Here is a 19,751-nt window from a genome sequence, read left to right on the forward strand (position 1 = left end):
CCTAACATTCATTATCTAGGAGAGGCGAAGATACACTGGCACCGTGACCTAGCAACCCTGCTCCTAGGCACATGCTTTGCATATGGAGATGTGTAAGGATGATCACGAGAGTGTTTTTTCTAATAGCCCCATGCTAGAAGCAACACAATGCCCATCAACAGTTATAGACGGCCTACATAAATTGAGCTATATTTGCACAGTGGAATGCTATCCATCTGTAAAGATGAACTAATTACAGCTAGGGCAACAACATGGTCGTAACCCACAAGCATGAAGTCAAGCGAACAAAGAAAATCGAAAAAGAACATATACAGCATTATATTGTTCTTGTGAAGTTCAGAAACAAGCCATATTTTTTTTAGGGATGCATTAAAAAGTAGTAAAAATATGGAAAAAAAAATTTATAAAACACAGGATAGGGATACCCAGGAGGAAGGAGAGGAATCAGAATCGACCAGACTTTCTTTCCCAGGGTGGACAGGGACTTCTGGGGTGCCTGGCAATGTTTTTTTTCTTAACCTGGGTGGTAGTGACAAAGATGTTTGCTTTATAAATTATTCATTAAACTCTTCCGTTATATGTCTTACTTTGAATATTTTATATTCACTATGAGAATATGAAAAAGAGAAAAGCAAAATCCAGTCTCCATTTCTAGAAATGGCTGCTTCCTTTACCCCAGGCTTCCTTCTGGGACCTCAAGCAGCATTGGTCCAAGTCTATGACCAGGGTCATAAGTCAGTGTGCTCTTACTTTCCAAGTTCTATGATGAGCTTAGCCTTCTATCTGGGACTGTTGTATGTGTGGAAGTGGGAGGGATGGGAATATGCTGGCCCAAGAAGACAAAACATTAGGAATAACAGTGAAAACACGAGAACACGGTGTAGAGACTTCCAGTGTTGTGGAAATTTGGAGAATGAGTCCAGAGAAGGAACACTCCACTGGTACTGAGGATGGACTGGGGGAGACAGAAGCTGGGAGTGGGGAGGGTGAGAGAGGATGTTGTGATGAAGGCCCCTGCGAATGACCAGTGGAAGCCAAGTATTGCTGGATCCACAGGAGGGTTTGGAAAAGCAGGAGGATGTTTGCTCCACCCCACCTTGTGGCTAGTTTTGGTTCACCAATCAATCAATTATCAATTCAGTGGTGCCCCCAGATATGTTATATCTAACAGTCAATAGGAGAATCTTGGACAAAGAAGACATGCAGAAACCTTCAGAGAAAAATAGAAAGTGAATAAGAGAATTAAAAAAATAGATTCCATTGTTCTCATTGCCAAACTCCATTGGAAAACAATCCTCAGCTGCTCCAGGAAACGCATTCATCAGAAGTCTCCGGGGCTTACTGTGGAAAACAGTTTGGTAGTTCCTTACAAAATGAAGCATAGAATTACCTTAAAATCCAGCAGTTCTACTTCGATTATACATCCAAGAGAACTGAAAGCAGGGACTCAAACAGACCCTTGTGCACCATAGCATTATGCACCATAGCCGGAGGTGGAAAAACCCAAGTGCCCACCCACAGATGAATGAATCAACAAAATGCAGCATGTCTATATGATGGAATATGATTCAGCCTTAAGAATGAAGTATTGAGACACGCTACAACATGGATGCACCTTGAACCCATGCCAAGGGAAATAAGCCAGTCGCCAAGGGACAATATTATAGAATTGTTCCATTTCTATTAGGTACCTAGAATAGGCAAATTCACAGAGGCTGAAAGTAGAACAGTAGTTAGTGGGGGCTAGGAAAAGAAGAGCATAGTTATTGTGTGTGTGTTGTTTGTTTGCTTCTTTGGGACAGGATCTCACTGTGTTACCCAGGCTGGGGTGCAGTGGCACAATCTCTGCTCACTACAGTCTTGACCTCCTGGGCTAGGGTGATTCTCCCACCTCAGCCTCCCGAATAGCTGGGACTACAGGCATGCACCACCATGCCTGGCTAATCTTTGCAATTTTTGTAGAGACTGGTGTTGAACTCCTGAGCTCAAGTGGTGATCTGCCTGACTCAGCCTCCCAAAGTGCTGGGTCTACAGGTATGAGCCATCATGCCCCTTGAGAGTTATTTATTTATTTATTTTTTGAGACAGAATCTCACTCTGTCACTCAGCCTGGGGCACAGTGACATAATCTCAGCCCACTGCAACTTCTGCCCCCTGGGTTCAAGCAATTCTCCTTTCTCAGCCTCCTGAGTAGCTGGGATTACAGGCCTGTGTCACCACCCCCTGCTAATTTTTGTATTTTTAGTAGAGATGGGTTTTACCATGTTGGCCATGGCTGGTCTCGAACTCCTGACTCCAAGTGATCCACCTGCCTCATCCTCCCAAACTGTTGGGATTAGGGGCATGAGCCACCACGCCCAGGTGAGAGTTATTGTTTCACAGGTACAGTTTCTATTTGTCATGACTATAAAGTTCTGGAGATGGATGGCAGTCATGGTTGCACGATATTGTAAATATAATTAATGCCACTGAATTGTACATTTAAAAATGGTTACAATGGTAATGTTTATGTATATTTTACCATATTCCAAAAAGAAGTCCACAGGAGCTCAAAAAGTTGTTCCTGTGTGTTGAGATAGAGGAAAGAGGCCTGGGCTGCGGAATCATTTACTGAATAGCGAGAAAGATAGAAACAAGGTAAACTTTCCTTGTTGAAGGTTGAAGAAGAAGAAAAAAATGCTTTCCTTGGCCTATCCCTAGAGCTTCTGCTACTGTTGGGCCAGCCTCTGGCAGCAGCACGGAGATGTTAAACACTGCGGGTAGACCTGGGTGCTTCTGGAAAAGTGGACCCTGCCCCTTCCTCCTATCCTCATCCATCCCTCAACAAAGGCTGAACCCTAGCTACCCTCCAGAAGGCTGTTTTCTGGGAAATTGCCTTTTAGAATTTTTCTTTTAATGTATGAATCCACCCTGAATGCTATTTGAAAAAGAAGAGGAATTTAAAAACTAAAGATGTTGCAGTATGCTTACATATACACAATGGAAAAATTTGCTTCTCAAACAGCCTGAGTAGAAAACCTCGCATTGCCATGGCAACCAGATTCCACTGTGACCACACATCATTGCCAGGTCACCCACCCATTTGTAAGCCTGGGCTTTTCAGCCCTTCCCTGAGAACATATGGGGCCCAGATGATACCACCCACTGCTGTAGGGTGCTTGAAGCTCCAGGATGGCTGGCTGAGGGCTCTGTTCTAGTCACTAAGGGGATATTCCTGGAGACCCATCTAACCTGGGACAGGGAATTGGCTCTTCCTAAAAATCATAGAGGGGGAGGAGACGCTCCCTCAAGCCATTGCCCCAGGGAAATGCAAGACCCCTGTGGCTACTCAGGGGCTTGGAGTACTAGGATGAGTGGTTGGGATTTAAAACAATTGTGTGCTGCTGACCAGAAAACCAGGCCCTTGGTAACACAAGAACTGCGAGTCCTGGATCAGTTAAAAACCTAAAGAATAATCAGATCCTTAATGCTTCATTTCCTTGAACAGACATCATGACCTTTTTATAGAGTTTCTGTGTCATCTTGCCCTTTGATCATTCGGAACAAGTACTTCTTTCCAAACTACACTCTCAGTCCCTTTTTCAATAGCATTTTGGAATGGCTAGCCTATGATAACGCCACCTTTCTTCCTGTTGAGCTTCCTAATGATACCGAAGGGAAGTGCTGGAGGGAAGAGCGTGGTCCCTTTAAACGATACGGAAGGCAGGGGGAAGGGTGTGGCCCCTGGCTAGGGCTCCACCCCCACGAGCCTAGGTGAGGACAGGCATTTTTGTTTTCCTGCTCAAATGTAGCATTTCCCAAGACCACTCTGGCCTGCCACGCCCCCATCCTGTGCCTGTAAAAGTCCTGAGGCCCTCGCAGGCGGACATACAGATGGCAGGAGGTGGAGAGGAGCACAACGGCAGAGGAACACACTGGCAGCTGGACTTCGAGAGGAGCACATCAGCAGGCACCAGCAGGCCACTGACCGGCATAAGCAGAATGAAGCTGGGGCGGTCCAACTGCAGGGGGAAACCTTCCCACTCCACCTTCTGACTTCCCCCATCTGCTGAGAGCTGCCTTTACTCAAAATCTTGCACTCATTCTCCAAGCCCAGGTGTGATCCGATTCTTCAGTTACAGCAAAGCAAGCACCCAGGAATACAGAAAGCCCCCTGTTCTTGCAACAAGGCAGAGGGTCTAATTGAGTTGGTTAATACAAGCTGCCTATAGACAACAAAAAACTAAAAGAGCGCAGGGTAGCGCATGCCCACTGGGGCTTCAGGAGCTGTAAACATCCACCCCTCGACACTGCCGTGGGGTTGGAGCCCCATAGCCTGCCCATCTGTATGCTCCCTAAAGGTTTGAGTAGTGGGGCACTGAAGAAGCGAGCCGGTCCCCGTGTCGCACGCCCTGCAAGGGCGACAAGTGAACTTTTCCCATTTCACTAAGGTCTTTAACGAAATTGATATATAATAGTTGTACATGTATATGAGGGTACATATAATATCTTGATACCTGTATACAATTTGTAATAATCAAATCAGGTGATTGGGAAATCTATCACCTCAAACACTTTTGAGCTATGAGCGTCACAATTCTAGCTATTTTGACATAGACAATAAATAATTGTTAATTATAACTTCCCTGCTATACAATCGAATACTACAACTTATTCCTTCTGTGTAACTAACTGTATTTTTGTTCCCATTAATAAACTTCTCTTCATCCTGCTTCCCAGCCTCTGGTAACCACCATTCTTTCTCTACTTCTATGAGATTCACTTTTTTTTTTTTTAGCTCCCACATGTGAGTATATAAGTAATATATTATTTTACTTAATGTCCTCCAGTTCCATCCATGTTGCTGCAAATGACAGGATTTGTTTTGTTTTGAGATGAAGTCTCACTCTTTCCCAGGCTGGAGTGCAGTGGCTCCGCCTCTCAGGTTCACACCATTCTCCTGCCTCAGCCTCCTGAGTAGCTGGGACTACAGGTGCCCGCCACTGCGCCCCACTAATTTTTTGTATTTTTAGTAGAGATGGGGTTTCACCGTGTTAGCCAGGATGGTCTTGATCTCCTGACCTCGTGATCCGCCTTCCTTGGCCTCCCAAAGTGCTGGGATTGCAGGCGTGAGCCGCTGTGCCTGGCCAGGATTTCATTCTCGTGGCCGAATAATATTCTGTTTTGTATACATCACATTTTATTCATCCATCTGTCAATGGACACTTAGGTTGATTCCATACCTTGGCTATTGTGAGTAGTGCTGTGATAAACATGCGAGTGTCTTTGACATACTAATTTCATTTCCTTTGGATGTATATCCAGCGGTGGGATTGCTGAATCATACTGTAGTTTAGGTTCTTGAGGAATCTCCGTACTGGTTTCCATAACGGGAATAATACTTTACATTCCCATCAACAGTGTGTGAGTGTTCCCCTCTCTCTATCCTTGCCAGCATTTGTTATTTTTTGTCCTTTTGTCTACGACCATACCATGTTCAATGTGGCGATCCCATCTGAGGTCTTTCCTGTGGGAGTGGTTGGAAGGCCATCATCCTTGCAATCGCCCTCCCCTGCTGAGGGAAAGCTTTGCGGGGCTTGTAGATATCAAAGCAAGCCCTCGATTTTGATATTTCAGGGGCCTCAGCCCCAGACTGGCTAGCATTCTCATCTCTCCCACAATGCGGTTTTTATAATTGGCAAGGCTTGTCTTTACATTCCAAGCCTGGAGTCTTTTTCCACAACACTGTAGAAGGCCTTGGGCATTCTGAGAACTAAGCAGCTTGCTTTTGGCATTGTCTTTGATTGGGCCAGGCTTTCAATGAAGGAAAACACATTGGGAAGAAAGGAGCTCCCCATGTTGCTGACGGATCACAGATATTTTTTTTCTTTACTAATTTTCTTTGTGTTTGGCCAGGTATAGAGTGAGGGTGGCAGTTGGGGAGGCCTCTCCTAGCAGACTGAGCTTTTCTGCATCTTAGGCTAAGGCTGAGCGGGTCCAGTCCTCTCCTGGCCATCTCTGAGACTTCTTGACTCCCCACTATAGAGGAGTTCAGGGGCGTTGGGCATTTCTTCCTTGTGTGAAATTTTCAGCTCCTGTCAGAATGACCTTCCACCAAACCCTTCGCTTCTTCCCATCATAAAGTTGGAAGAAGAAGAAAAGTGGTTCATGGCATGTAGGCAGGTAAAATATTTGATATTTTAAGTTGTTGCAACTTTGCCATAACCCATGTTCAGTTCAGTAGACTTGGAACAGCATGAATTCTGCAAAGTGAAAAACTCTGGCTTCTTCTGTAGATGCATCGCTCTGCAATCTGAAAACTAGCAGCAAGCCAGAGTAATAAGAGCAGGGAAGCGGGAGAGGGAGGAAAAAGGGAGAGGGGAGACCGAATCAGTGTCCTAGGGCCTAGCCTGAACAATTTAAGGTAATGCCTATTTATTAATATATTTTCTCCTTCCTTCCTTTTTTCCCCTTCCTCCCTCCCTCCCTCTTTCTTGCTGCCTCCCTTCCTAGTGACATGATGCTGCTTCCCTCTGGCAGCTCTGTCTTATTTGGCTATACCCAGCCAGAGCTTATAAGGATTCAAGCCTGTCTTCACAGATGTTTCCTTTTAATCACTGTAATTACTATTAGTGATTAATCCTTAATGGGGACATACTAAGAAACACACTTGCAAAATGCTCACTGGCAATTGGAATAACCTTGATTTTGTGAGCCATGCATCGTCTTTGCTTGGCCACCGGTTCCACAGACAATGCATCAGATCCTAGAATTATCTGATCATTTATTATTTTCTTCTCCCAGACCTGGGACAAAACCAGGGGGTTTCCAGAGTAGAAACAACAGGGAAGTCAGCTGTCCTGACTGAGAGACTGTGAAGGTTCTCAGTGAGGATTTCCTCTGATCTCCCGGCATTACCATCTGAAATGGGAGTGGGTATCGGGTGGGTGTTCACTGAGTGCTGGTTCCGGGCTGGGCCTGTGTTAGTGGGCAGGCTGCTCAAGTGGCTTTGGGAACTTGGGGCAAGAAGGCGTCCTGGCTCCTCCTACTCTGACAAAGTGGGTGGGTGCCTTGCTGAGGGTGCCTCAGCGAAAGGCCATATGTTGACAGATCCAGGGATTCCAGTCAAATCGAACTTATTAAACACATGGAAACTCGCGGCATAGGGCAGGCCCAGCAGAGGCTCTGCTGGTGGACTGGGGACGTTCTCAGTGTGGGGAGCCTGGGCATCTTGTCACTTCCCATTAGCTGCAGGATGCCAGGATCCTTCATTTCTGATAAATCATTCATCCATTGACCTAAAGTAATGTTTTTAAAACTGACGTTAGGAAAAATAATGTTCTTAGAGAAGTTAGTAAGTTTGCGGGAACAACAAGGCTTCCCACACACAAGTTGCCAGTTTGTATAATCTCAGCTTTTTAAAATGCAGAACTTCTCAGAAGCTTTATTATGCTAACAAGATCATAATTTCCCACACAGGTGGAATTGGTATACAGTATTTCCCAAGCTCATTTAACTGTCAGTCTCTTTGCTCTTGGGATACCTGTTGAGCTATCTAATGCATCACCAAACCACCTGCTGATAAAGCAAAACTAAGTTAACAGAACTCAGGAAGGGAGAGAACCACAGCATGTAAGCCATGTCTCAGGATGAGGAAGACAGGAGGATTTTATAGGGTCCCCATTGGTTAAGAAGCTTTTTAAGGCAGGGCATATAGTAGTTAAGACTAGCCAACCTAGCAGGGTCTGGCAGGGACTTTTGATAGATAAGCTGTTGTTTGGTAAGCAAGCTGTTTGCTCAGGTGAGCAGCGTGCTGTCTCAAGTAGATTGCTCTGTAGGGAGTTTCTGAAGCAAAAGTGAAGTTATTGCTTCATAGTCTTATCTGCCTTGGGCAAAGATTTCGTGGACCAAACAACTAAGTCATGTTGACACAGGTGGTCTCAGTTCTTAGGACCTATAGCTGTGTTCGATTGATGGAGGTTGTCGTAGTTCTCAGAACAATTCGTATTTCTCACATGTACAACAGACTAGTACATGGGATGCTAGTCTTTTCAAATGCACTCTGAGAAATACAGAATCTTTGAAGTTAACATTTCCAACAGAAAGTCCTTGAGTTTAGTGCCTATTGCATAAAAATGACTTTCTGTGTTTCTAGGGAACCTCCCTGGTCTTCCTAATTAAGGATTTTAGTTAATAAGTGTTCATATGATTCATTCTCCTTGTGATTTGTGATTTTTATAAAATTTGATAAAGTCCCATTTCCTTTTTCTAAGAACAGCTAATTTAGGTTAAGTTATGCAATTTAGAATAAAATTTGAATAAGAAAAGAAAGTATTGAGGACAGAGTCAGATTTGAGTCAGAAACTGGGAGGTGGCTTTGAAGGGAAGTAGGAACAATCAACTGTATGGAATATAGTTTCCAATTTTTTGTTTTCTTAATGCTCTGGCATTTGAGGCCTTGATGGTGGAGAGCCTGCTCCTCCCAGGGCTAGCTAAGTCCTACAGAGCAAATCCCCCTTTGAGGACACCTTTGACATATAAACCAACCCATCCAGCGCGCGCATCCCCAATCATCTCCTTTGTCAAACTCACATACCAGACAACATGCTCCCTGCTTGAAATCACCCCAGGACCAGGTACCCAGCAACTGGATACCACTCCTGTAGCCCAGAGCCTGCTGAAATATTCAAACTAGCCAATGTAGCTTACTCAGCTACCTACCCTGCCTCATGCATCCTTCCCTGGAGACCCCAATAAAGGTTCTGGCCATGCTCTGCCCCCTTCTTCTGCCTCCTGAGTGACTGTGGTTCTTGCCATGTAATCCTGCATAGTCTACCGTGCCTCCTGTTTCTGGGGTCTGTATGAACTTCTTCCTTCATGACAGTCATTTCCACATCTGCTGTCTTACTATCTCTGATTAAAACAAATTCCAGGAACATTTTAACGCACCAACAGGAAACAAAGCGTAATGTAGTCGGTACAATGGCAGCGCATCAGAATCACCTGGGGCGCCGTCTGCCCAGGCCTTGCCCAACAAGTATTTGATTTAATTGGCCTGCAGTAGGGACTCAGGTGGTTCTAATGGACAGCCAGGGGCAAGAAACACAGTCAGCGATCCCCAAAGTGTGATCCTGGGACCAGCAGTGTCAGCCATCACCTGGGAGCTCGTTAGAAATGCAAATGTTTGGCCCCAGCCCAGGCCTCCCAATTCAGAAATTCTGGAGGCAGGGCCTGGCAAGCTGCTTTATCAAGTTTTTCAGGTGATTCTGAAAGATCTAAAGTTTGAAAACCACGGCACAGACCTAAAGCAGAGTAGAGTCAGAGAAGCAGAAGCAGGTCACTAATGGATTAAGGGCCTGGAGCTTCATGGCTACAGTTTCTGCTCTCTGCTAGTGCTGATCAAGCTTCTTCCGGTTCTAGAATCTTAGGACAGAAATTCTGCTGCTGATGTAGCTAAACATTATTATTATTTTTGAGACAGGATCTCACTCTGTGGCCCAGGCTGGAGTGTAGTAGCATGATCTCGGCTCACTGCAACTCTGCCTCCCAGGCTCACCTGATCCTCCCACCTCAGTCTCCTGAGTAGCTGGGATTACAGGTCTACTTGGCTAATTTTTGTATTTTTTGTAGAGATGGGGTCTCGCCATATTGCCCAGGCTGGTCTTGAGCTCCTGAGCTCAAGAGATTTGCCCGCCTTGGCCTCCCAGAGTATTGGGAGGCATGAGCCTCCACCCCCAACCTGAACTTAACCTTTTTTATATGCCCGTGTCATCGCCTGCTCACAGTTTGGATACCGTTTTTAAAGAACGTGAGCAAAGTATTCCTCCCTATTATGTATATTCACTGGTAAGAACTGTCTTAGGGAAATGTTCACTCATATATAGAGGCTTCCAAACATCAGGCTGGATTTTTTTTGCACGGACAAGCCTAGGGTTGTGCCCCAGTTGTACCTATACACACATCAGAGGAAACCAACCGGTCAAAGCTTGAGGTAATGGCAACCAAAGATTGGTGTGTTTTAAGAACATCCCAAATTTATGGCATTTTACCTCTAGAAGGCCCTTTTTGCTCATTTCCTTCCTGGAGTCTTTGTAATCTCTAAAACATGACCTCCTCGGCTTTTTGTGTCTTACCACAGTGGCATGGGCAGCTAGGTGGTTATGTTTCAGAACTAGAAAAAACAATCCTAAGATTTCTAGCCTCACATGCTCATGTTTCCTGCTACGATATAATTGAGTGGATCTGAAAAACTGTAAAACCCCCAAAACTTCCAAGGGTTCGCTAGAGCTCCAAAAACTAGGTCAGCCACGTGGCACTTATACTTAACTCTTGGTGATGTTTTGTGCTATTGAGTTGAATAAGCAATAGAGGAAAACATTTACATTGTGAAATAGTCTATGACCAGAAGACTGTATGAAAATATAATCTCTTCAGTAGAGAACAATGAAACTCATAAACCAGGATTTTCCTTCCAATATGTAGTGATGAATTATAATTTTTTAGCTTAGCTCTCTCTTGATTTGGTTTCAATATGTATAAATATCAATTGAGCAGTATCCTTGTATGAGATACAAAACTAGTGAAATATACTTTAAAAATTATTTAAGCATTTGCTGAGATACCTAATGACTTTAATAAGGCAGAACAGTGATGAAACCAACAAATGTTTGAATTTGTAATGAAAGTATTAATACAACCTTCATTAACAAAATTGATAAGGATTTGGTGTTTTAATTATAACTTAATTCCCTGATTATATAAAACAAAGGGAAAACAGCAACTTTAGTTTTTTTCCTTCATTACTATTTGGGAAATGTCAAGATGGTCACAGCCTGTTTTAGATAAATGGTGAGTGGGATATTTTTACTCAGAACACTTCTAAAACCAGATGTGTGGGTTTTTTCCACACCAACTTCTCTCTCCAGACGCCAACTAGGTGTCCTACAATTCAATTCCGTTCTGACGCTCTCTACCTCAAGTTAGTGTCAGATCCTACAAGTTACAAAACTCAATGCCACAAAACTGCCCCAATGCAGACACCAGTTGCAAGTCCCAGGGAACCACCCATACTTGTGCTGAGCTATGACTCAGGAGTTCCTATAACCTCCTCTTCTGGTTTGATAATTTGCTTGAACAGTCCACAGAACTCAGGAAAATACTTCGCTTATGTTTACCAGTTTATTAGGAAAGATACAACAGGAACAGCAAATAGAAGAGACGCATAGGACAAGGTATGGAAAGAGGTGGGGGGCCTTCTATGCCCTCTGGGATGTGCCCCCTCCTGGCGCTTCCATGTGTCCACCCACCAGAAAGCTTACCAAACCTAGTTGTTTCAGAGCTTAATCTCTGGACCTCCGCCTCCCCTTTCTGGTGCTCAGTGGAGAGAAAGTTCCAAGCCCCTAATCACTTGGTCTTTCCTATGACCAGCCCAATTGTGAGGCTATCAAAGGGCCCCAGCCTAAGCCACTTCATTAGCATACAGTCTGGTGTACTTACAAAGGGTCATTATAAATAACAAAAGACTCTTTTCACCCTGGAAATTCCAGGGGTTTTAGGAGATCTAGGCCAGGAGCCAGGACAGAGACCAAATATATATATATATGCCATGGAGATTTTGAGCTGTCAGATCGAGACCATCCCTTGCGTCAGAACGACTGCCAACTGCATGGGATTGGTTAAAATGATTAAGTATGCCAGAAGGCAATGGAACTGATAGCATCATCATCTATCCTCATCTGATGCCTGGAAGTTAGGGACTAGTGAGTCCATGGCAGAGAATACTGTAGCTCTTTCATGTGGTGGTGTCCCATCCCAGATGACACTCACCCAAAGGCACGGGCAGCTAAGCATTAGGCTTTTGATTTTTCCAAATAGACTTACACTGCCTCTGTCATTTTATTTCTGTGTTTTCCTTATTGGTCAAATGAATGTTTAAGGTCAACTTCAAAGTATCAAATGGAATTTTAAGGGTATGACTTGTGAGTTCACATTTTTCCAAAGAAACGCAAATCCATCCACGCTGTCTTGTAGCTTTCTATTGACATCTAGCACTGAGGCTTACAGTACTTTAAACTCTGCCTAGTCCAAATGGATCTCGTGAGTTCCTCAAGAATCAGAACCAATCTTGTTCCAAGTTCTAGCATAGTGCTTGGCACACAGGATCTGTGTATGGAGTAAGTAGCAGAGATGCTACAAGGGATGCAGTTTTCTTTCTTTTTTTTTTTTTTTTTTGGAGAGAATGCAAGTGAGAACTAGATCTCTAAAAATTAGGCTGACAGATCCTTGCTGATGCCAGACTCCTTAGCATTCCCCTCTACCACAATGCATGCCAGCTAAGGGGCAGAACCAACTTGGATGTTCAGTGGGCGTGTGATGCATGGTGATGACATACATGAAGGGCACTACCACTTCGGCTCAACTCTAATGGACCAATGTGAGTGCCAGACAGTTGTTACGGACAAATCAAGCTATAAAAACACTTTTTGCTCTTTAAGTGGACTTGCCCATAATATATAATCAGCTGTGGGGCAGTAGCCTCTAAATAATTTTATTTAAAATGATCAGAACCCAAAACAAAAGATATAAAAAACAAAAAACTCACAAAAGGAAATAAAAAAAAAAAAAAATGATCGGAACCCTGAACCTAATTTATTCAGAGGGCCTCTATTTGACCTTATCAAGTAACCAGAAACATCTTGATAAATATCCATTCTTCCAATTACAGAAACGTTTTAAATCTCAATTCAGTGAAGGACTAGTTCTTCTGGTCAGCTGATATAACTGGCATTTAAAGACAAAAAAATGTAAAAGGGAAGTCTTTGGTTTCCCAATATATAAACAAAAATGATATCCAGAAAACTGAGATGATGTAGAACTTAGCATTCAGGGCAAAGTATCTGTAGTGCTGTCAAACCTGTGGGTGATGGTGGAGTGGTTTATTGGTTCCTTCTCTCACTCCTGATTGTGTTAGAAATAGAAACATCTGCCTCATCATAAAAAGTCATGATTTAAGAAATCTCCCACTGGTCATAGAAAGATATGTGTAGAAGATCCTGGTTAATCATTGGGCAAAACCCTCCCTAGGCAACTGGGAATTGTTTCTTCAAGGAAGTGTCACCCAACAGTCCAAGCATGTTCACAGATGAAGTAGCTGTTATTTCTTTCTATACATCCTGAGGGTATGAACCACGCATCCTTCTGTGTAAAAACATACTAAGCACATTCTTCACAGAGCCAGTAAGGAATAACTGTCTGAAGACTTGCTCAGAACTTTCTCTGAACATCTGCTTCCTATTTACTATGACCTTCTGCTCCAAATATACCTCTAATTCTAGTAAGTGCCTGCTCTAAAGTCGAACATTTCTCTCAGGAAAAAATGGTGAATCCATTCTAATAAAGTATACTCCTTTACAACCAAATTTCTCTTTTAAAAGTAAAACTTTGTAGAAAACTGACTTCAGCAACGAACACATAGCAGTCCAATTGGTTTACTTAACCCAGGGACAGATTCGTTTGATCAGATTTCTCATATGAACTGTGTTTGATGAAGCACTGCCTTGCTGTTTAGTGCCTTTTAGTGGCCTCCATTTAAAAAAAAATTCAATGCTATACAAATCTCTGTATATTATCAATCCATGTATTTGATGTTGCTCAGTGCAGTGGTGTTCTTCACAGGAGACTGGCTGACTGGAGAGTTGAGTTGGAATATCTACTGAATAAACCATATTTTTCTCAATATCAAGATTAATGAAAGCATACTATCAATTTCCTACTATAGCCTAGGGGCAAAAATATGGAAACAGTCCATATTTTCATCAGTTCCCATTATTTTTGGAATAATCTTAAAAGTTTGAACATGTGTCTTTTATTGTTAAAAATCTGAAAGCAGGATGGAACTTTTGTTCTAGAAGGGCGTTCATCTGATAGGCACAGAAACGTTGGCTCCAAGCCACACAGGTGGCCAGTGACAGTACCAGGCCCAGAATCCGGGGTCCTGGCCCCTAGCTGCAGACCCCTTCTCTGGCCACCAGGCTGCCCTCTGGGGCTTATCTCTCAGGCAGCCTTGTCAGCTCAATGCATGTTGATGTCGTACATTTTTGACAAATCAAATGTTTAGAAGAAGTCACTCTTTTTAGTTAGCCTCTTTCTTCTTCTGAGAGCTCTGGAAGGAACTCCTGCCCAACCCCTCGTTAAAAAGTGTGAAGAAAATATTTTCTAGATTTCTGCCAGAGTAATACAAGAAGAAAAATAAATATAATTAATGATTGTTCTAACTGTAAGCAGTTTTAAATGATTATTTTAGGAGCTTATCACTTTTAACAGTAAACAAAAGAGGTCAGAAGAAGTACTCGGTATTTAATAAATGGCCAAACACATTTTCCCGAATATTCTTCCAGAAAAAAGTAAGCTATCAATATTTTTGATTTCTAAAGGCCAATTTAATAAATAAATGCATGCCAGAAAAAATACAAAATTACAACTGAAAACCAATAATAATTTAACAGAAAATGCTGTGTTGTACACTTTTTATTGGTATGGATAACTTATTAAAGTAACAAATCTGAAAACACCTTTTGCTTTTGCTGGAAAGAAAGTACTATGTTAGAGAAGAACTAAGAGAAACCAGAAATCATTTGCAAAATGTAGGCATGTGATATGGCCTATGGTAATGCAACAGCCAGAGGTGCTGTTTTATCCATTTGTGTGTGCATGTTTGTACAAGCATCAGAAACCAATGACATAGACCCCAAAAGCAAAGTCACAACAGGCTTACTCTGTGAAACATGCTGGATTACAAGCACAGACTACCCAGGACGCAGAGGCGGTGCAGGCGCAGGTTTGTTGTTTCTTCTGTATGGGGTTTCCTTGCCAGATAGGGGGCTAATCATGCAATAGCTTGAGTTTCTCTGAACGTGATAAACACCCAGGATTACTAGAACCGGAAAGCGTGTGTTCACTGTTTTACAAGACAGCTGAGCGGTGCTACAAAAACAACAGAAAGTTCCTTCACTTTAATCTGGTTATATGCCCAAACCTCTAATCAAGAAATAATGCAGCTACAGGAGCAAATTAAATTACTATAAAACATTCCTTCATCTGTAAAACATTTCTTTTCCCCTCAAATTAAAAATTTAAAATAAAATGTCTTCGTTTTTGATAAGCAGCTCCACCACCAGTCTCTGATATCGTATATCATTCAATGCAGCCATGGCATCTAGTTCTGGAGATCTCATAAGGGTGGGTCCAAAGACGATTCCAAGGTTCTCTGCATTCATAAGATTCTCCTTTTCGTGGAGGGTCACTCTGAAAAATGCAAGTATCAGGAATAAATGACTTTGTGTAAGCCATATGTTCTTCATTGTGCTTGAACACTAAAACAACAAGATTCACAATAAAAGTTTGCATCTACTTATCAACAGGTTATTTCTCTAATATCAAAGTACTGACTTTCCCTAAAGTAAACGATGTTAAGAGATAATTTAAACTTGTGGTGATCACTGAGGCTCAAGCCTGTGTTAATGTGCTGGACTGTATGGATTCAGTTCTATCTATGGATCCTCCTGCCACAGCCCACAGCCCACAGCCTATAGTTCTAAACCTACATTTGCAAATAGCTGAGAAGGAACTGGGTCACCTTGATTTAATCCACCCACTCTCCCTTCACTCTGGCTGTCTTTGCTATAGAGTAGTTTTACAAGTAGACAGTTGAATAAGTGTCTAGGGAGAGAACAGCAGCGACAGTAATAAGCAATGGCTATGGGTAGGCAGCATCGTCAGGGAGGGTATGTGTTTATATGCTTTTTACCACTGCGCAGTAGCACAGAGAATATCATTTGAGAGTTAGTCCTTTGTTTTAGCGTGGAACACTTAATTACATCCCAATAGGAAGCAAACCTGAATTTATAAGTGAAGTTGTAAGCACATTAAACAAAGGTTTTAAATGAGAGGAAAAATTTAAACATTCATGAGTGACTAAAATATCATTTTTGTATAACTCATGCCTTTGGCCACAAATGTATTTTTGTTTCTGATTGGTTTTAAATTTTGAAAACCTAAAACTACCAGAACTTGGTCATATAATCTGGAAACCTTTGCTTCAACTGATAGAGACCAAGGGTGACCGAGTAAGGGAGTAAACTGCATGACTATCAATCGCCTGAAAACATCAAACCACAACTAACTGAAATACTTTTTCTTTCCTCCCTTTATCCCTTACTTCTTTACTGCACCACTTTTTACATCAGTTTGCAGTATTGGCAACATTAATTCAATAATCAAAAAATCCCATCACCAAGTTTGAAGTGCTTTCTTTGGAGCAATAAGACAGGAAAAGTGAGCTGCCTTGCAAGTTCTAAGTTGCTTTCTTCTTGCTTTATTATGCAAAGGTCTCTGCAGCCACAACTCTCTCCACAAAAATTAGTGCACGTCCTTGGCAGAATATTGGTATTTCTAGCATATCTGCAAACATATACTGAAACTGCAAATCCATTCATAACAATCAAGTCTGTACTCAGCATTGTAGTGTAAAATATTTTTAGCATTCCTTCTCAACTAGTACAATTTCGCAAAAGACAATATAGCTATGCATTTATTCATTCAATAGATCATTTGTCCTTTCTTTCACCCTTCATTTCATTTTGTCCTTAAAATTTGGATGCAATACAAGTATAAGACTCAAAGTCTGTAACTTGCCTCTTTAGATGTGCCATGAGGTACCGGAGGGTTTCGCAGTGAGCAGGTGGCAGTAGTTTCAGTGCTTCATGAAGGGTTTCCAATTGCTCATCAGGATCCATAATTTCTAAAATGGCAAGTTGAATACCAAGAAGAAAAGCATTAACACAAAATTGATACAAATGGTTCACTGAATTCTATTCTTGTGATAATCCTCTGAAACTGGTAAGAAATGCTTTCTTATAATTCCTTGTCCAACAGCTTTGGAAATTATTTTTAAGGTTCAAGTCCAGATTTCCAAAGGCTCTTAGTTTCAATGTGGCAACACTATTTACTTGGACTTTTGGGGATGGAGGGAAAATCTAATTTTGTCACTTGAGTGTCTTGGAGTCTGACAACTTCAGAAATTGGACATTGAATACAGGATGTAACTACAAAAAATTCAGACATGTCGACACAGATAAAAACTTATACATGCAAATGAAGTAACCTTAGAATAATACTTACGGGATGGTACACTGCTTAAAATATCCATTTTCAGCAATGGTATACTAACCATGTCACTCCATTACCCACTCTGACCCCAGGAAAGTCTTATTGATATTCATACTTTTTTCTTTTTAAACCAAAACATGTACCATCCAACATTTACTTGCTTTATTCATTATGTTTAATTTTAAATTACTTTGTATAGAAAAATCAAATCTACCTTCAAAATGCAAAATTTTCTATGACTCAGACATTCAGAAGAATGCACGGCAGACTTTGAAGGCACTTCCAAGTGTTTTGCCTGATGGCGGGAGCCCTGAAATAAATGTGACTCTTCCAAAGGTGTAAATTTTGAAGGGAACCATCTACATTTGAATGTTTTAGTTCCAAATGAACAAAACCCCAGCACATTCCTTTGAGGTCAGACTGCATTCAATTCATTAGTCATCTATATAACTGAAAACAACGTATTTGGAATTCTGTAATCTCAAAAAAAGAGCACCACAGTACATTCCTGCTTCTACTCAAATGTCAAAGGATGGGGTGCTTTTAAAAGTTGGGTTAGGCCGGGTGCGGTGGCTCACGCCTGTAATCCCAGCACTTCGGGAGGCTGAGGCGGGTGGATCATGAGGTCAGGAGTTCGAGATCAGCCTGGCCAACATGGTGAAACCCCATCTCTACTAAAAATTAGACAGGTGTGGTGGCGGGTGCCTGTAATCCCAGCTACTCGGGAGGCTGAGGCAGGAGAATTACTTGAACCTGGGAGGCAGAGGTTGCAGTGAGCTGAGATTGTGCCACTGCACTCTAAGACTGGGTGACACAGCAAGACTCCATCTGGTGGGGGAAAAAAAATTGGGTTTCAAGGTAATTTCAATGAGACTACATGCTGCTGAGTCCTAATCAGGATGGCGGCCTTGAAATGCTATGAAGACTACATCTGACCAGAATGCAACATCCAAGACACAAGACCAAAAATCCTAGTGTTTCCAACTTATAAAACAAACCAACTCAATGGTAATGAATTGAAGTCAGGTAAAAATTGGTGTAAGATGAATGTGAAAATTTCCTAGCATTGGTAAAGCAGATGTGATAAATTTCAGAAACTGAACAATGACTGAAGCTTTTTAATTCAAACAAACTTTGACCATTTTACAATCTCTACCCAAAATTTCCTCATAGTTCCTGGCTCATTTCTTTGAATGAAGAATGGATTTGCTTTTTGCCATGATAAATGATGTATGGTCTCTGAACTTCGGGGCCTTTAAAGTGCCAATTTATAACAGTGGTGCCAGCTCAGATACTGAAATGTAATCATCGAATTTCTAGAATAAAAGAATACTCCACTTACTATAGCAATCACTAGTTAGGGTTTTTGTTTGTTTATTGAGACAGCTCTGTCACCCCAGCTGCAGTGCAGTGGCATGATGATGGTTCACTGCAGCCTTGACTTCCTGGGCTCAAGTGATCCTCCTGCCTCAGCCTTCCAAGTAGCTGGGACTGTAGGTGTTGCCACCACCATGTCCAGCTAAATGTTACTCTTTTTTTTTTTTGGAGACGAGGTCTCACTATGTTGCCCAGGTTGGTCTCAAACTCCTGGGCTCAAGTGATCTCAGCCTCTCAAAGTGCTGGGATTACAGGTATAAACCACTGCACCCAGCTCTAGTTTTTACTATAAGATAAATTAAATTAATTTGAAACTACACAAATCTGGAAATTAAAGAATAACCGTTTCCTTTTAATTTCCACAGTTAATCTCTGTAGGGAGAACTGTGAGACAGTGTTACCGGGCGAGCAAAAAAAAAATCTGCGCATGGCGAGTTTACTTGCTACTGAGGGTGACTGACAATAAACCATGAATATGACATATTATAGTTACACGATTGGAATGAGGCAAGTGCGATGGGAAATACAGCAGGATAAAAGCATCGGAAGTATTGGGGCGTTGCAATTTTAAGTGGTGTGGTCAGGATAGACCTCAATGGTAATGAGCCATGTGGAGATCTGGAGAAAGAGCGCTGGTGGAGGAGCAGCCATGCAGCGATCCTGAGGGGAGAGGATGCCTATAATGTCTGAGGAAAAGCGGGGAGCCAATTGTGGCTGCCAGTTGAGTGAAGAGGGGGATATTAGCAGGTATGGTCAGAAGGGCAACAGGGCACTTGATCATGTCAAGCAATGCAGGCTATTTTAAGGATTTAGCATTTACTAAGATAAATGGGAAGGTTAGCAACAAAGAAAGGTCATGATCTGACATGTATTTTTCAGTTATCTGTACTCTGGCTGGCCAATGGAAAACAGACTGGAAGGCAAAGAATAAAAGCAGAAAGACCATTCCAGTAATTATTAAAAACATCCAGGTGAAGAATGACAGTAGCTTGGACCAGCGGGTATCAGTGAAGGTGATAAGAATTTGTTGGATTCTGGGTATATTTTGAAGGTGGAGTTCATTGGATTCCTGACGAAGGATGTATGAGAAACAGAAGAATCATGAATGATCCGAGTTTTTGGCTTTGGCAGCTGCGAGGACGAGGCCTCTTAACTGAGATCGGAAAGACTCCACTGGGTGGAGGAGGTTTGGTGGAGAAAAGTTCCATTTGAGATGTTTGTCAGGCATT

The 19,751-nt window shown here is 42.3% G+C and overlaps 1 protein-coding gene across 12 annotated transcripts in view; it reads right to left on the reverse strand.

Moving 5' to 3' along the window:
* Nucleotides 1-14,471: 14,471 nt before the first annotated feature.
* The window catches only part of LOC105483204 (chimerin 1), a 199,196-nt gene continuing 193,916 nt past the window's right edge, over nucleotides 14,472-19,751 (reverse strand). For all 12 annotated transcript variants that reach the window (XM_071072969.1, XM_011743917.2, XM_071072970.1 and 9 more), the window contains 2 exons: nucleotides 16,672-16,777; nucleotides 14,472-15,282 (listed from right to left, as the gene is read on the reverse strand). In XM_071072969.1, coding sequence (XP_070929070.1) covers nucleotides 15,111-15,282; nucleotides 16,672-16,777 — 278 coding nt within the window. In that variant the 3' untranslated portion in view covers nucleotides 14,472-15,110. The remainder of the gene's footprint in view (nucleotides 15,283-16,671; nucleotides 16,778-19,751) is intronic.

The sequence above is a fragment of the Macaca nemestrina genome, chromosome 11 (genome assembly GCF_043159975.1).
Source record: "Macaca nemestrina isolate mMacNem1 chromosome 11, mMacNem.hap1, whole genome shotgun sequence".
In the NCBI taxonomy this organism is placed as follows: Eukaryota; Metazoa; Chordata; class Mammalia; order Primates; family Cercopithecidae; genus Macaca; species Macaca nemestrina.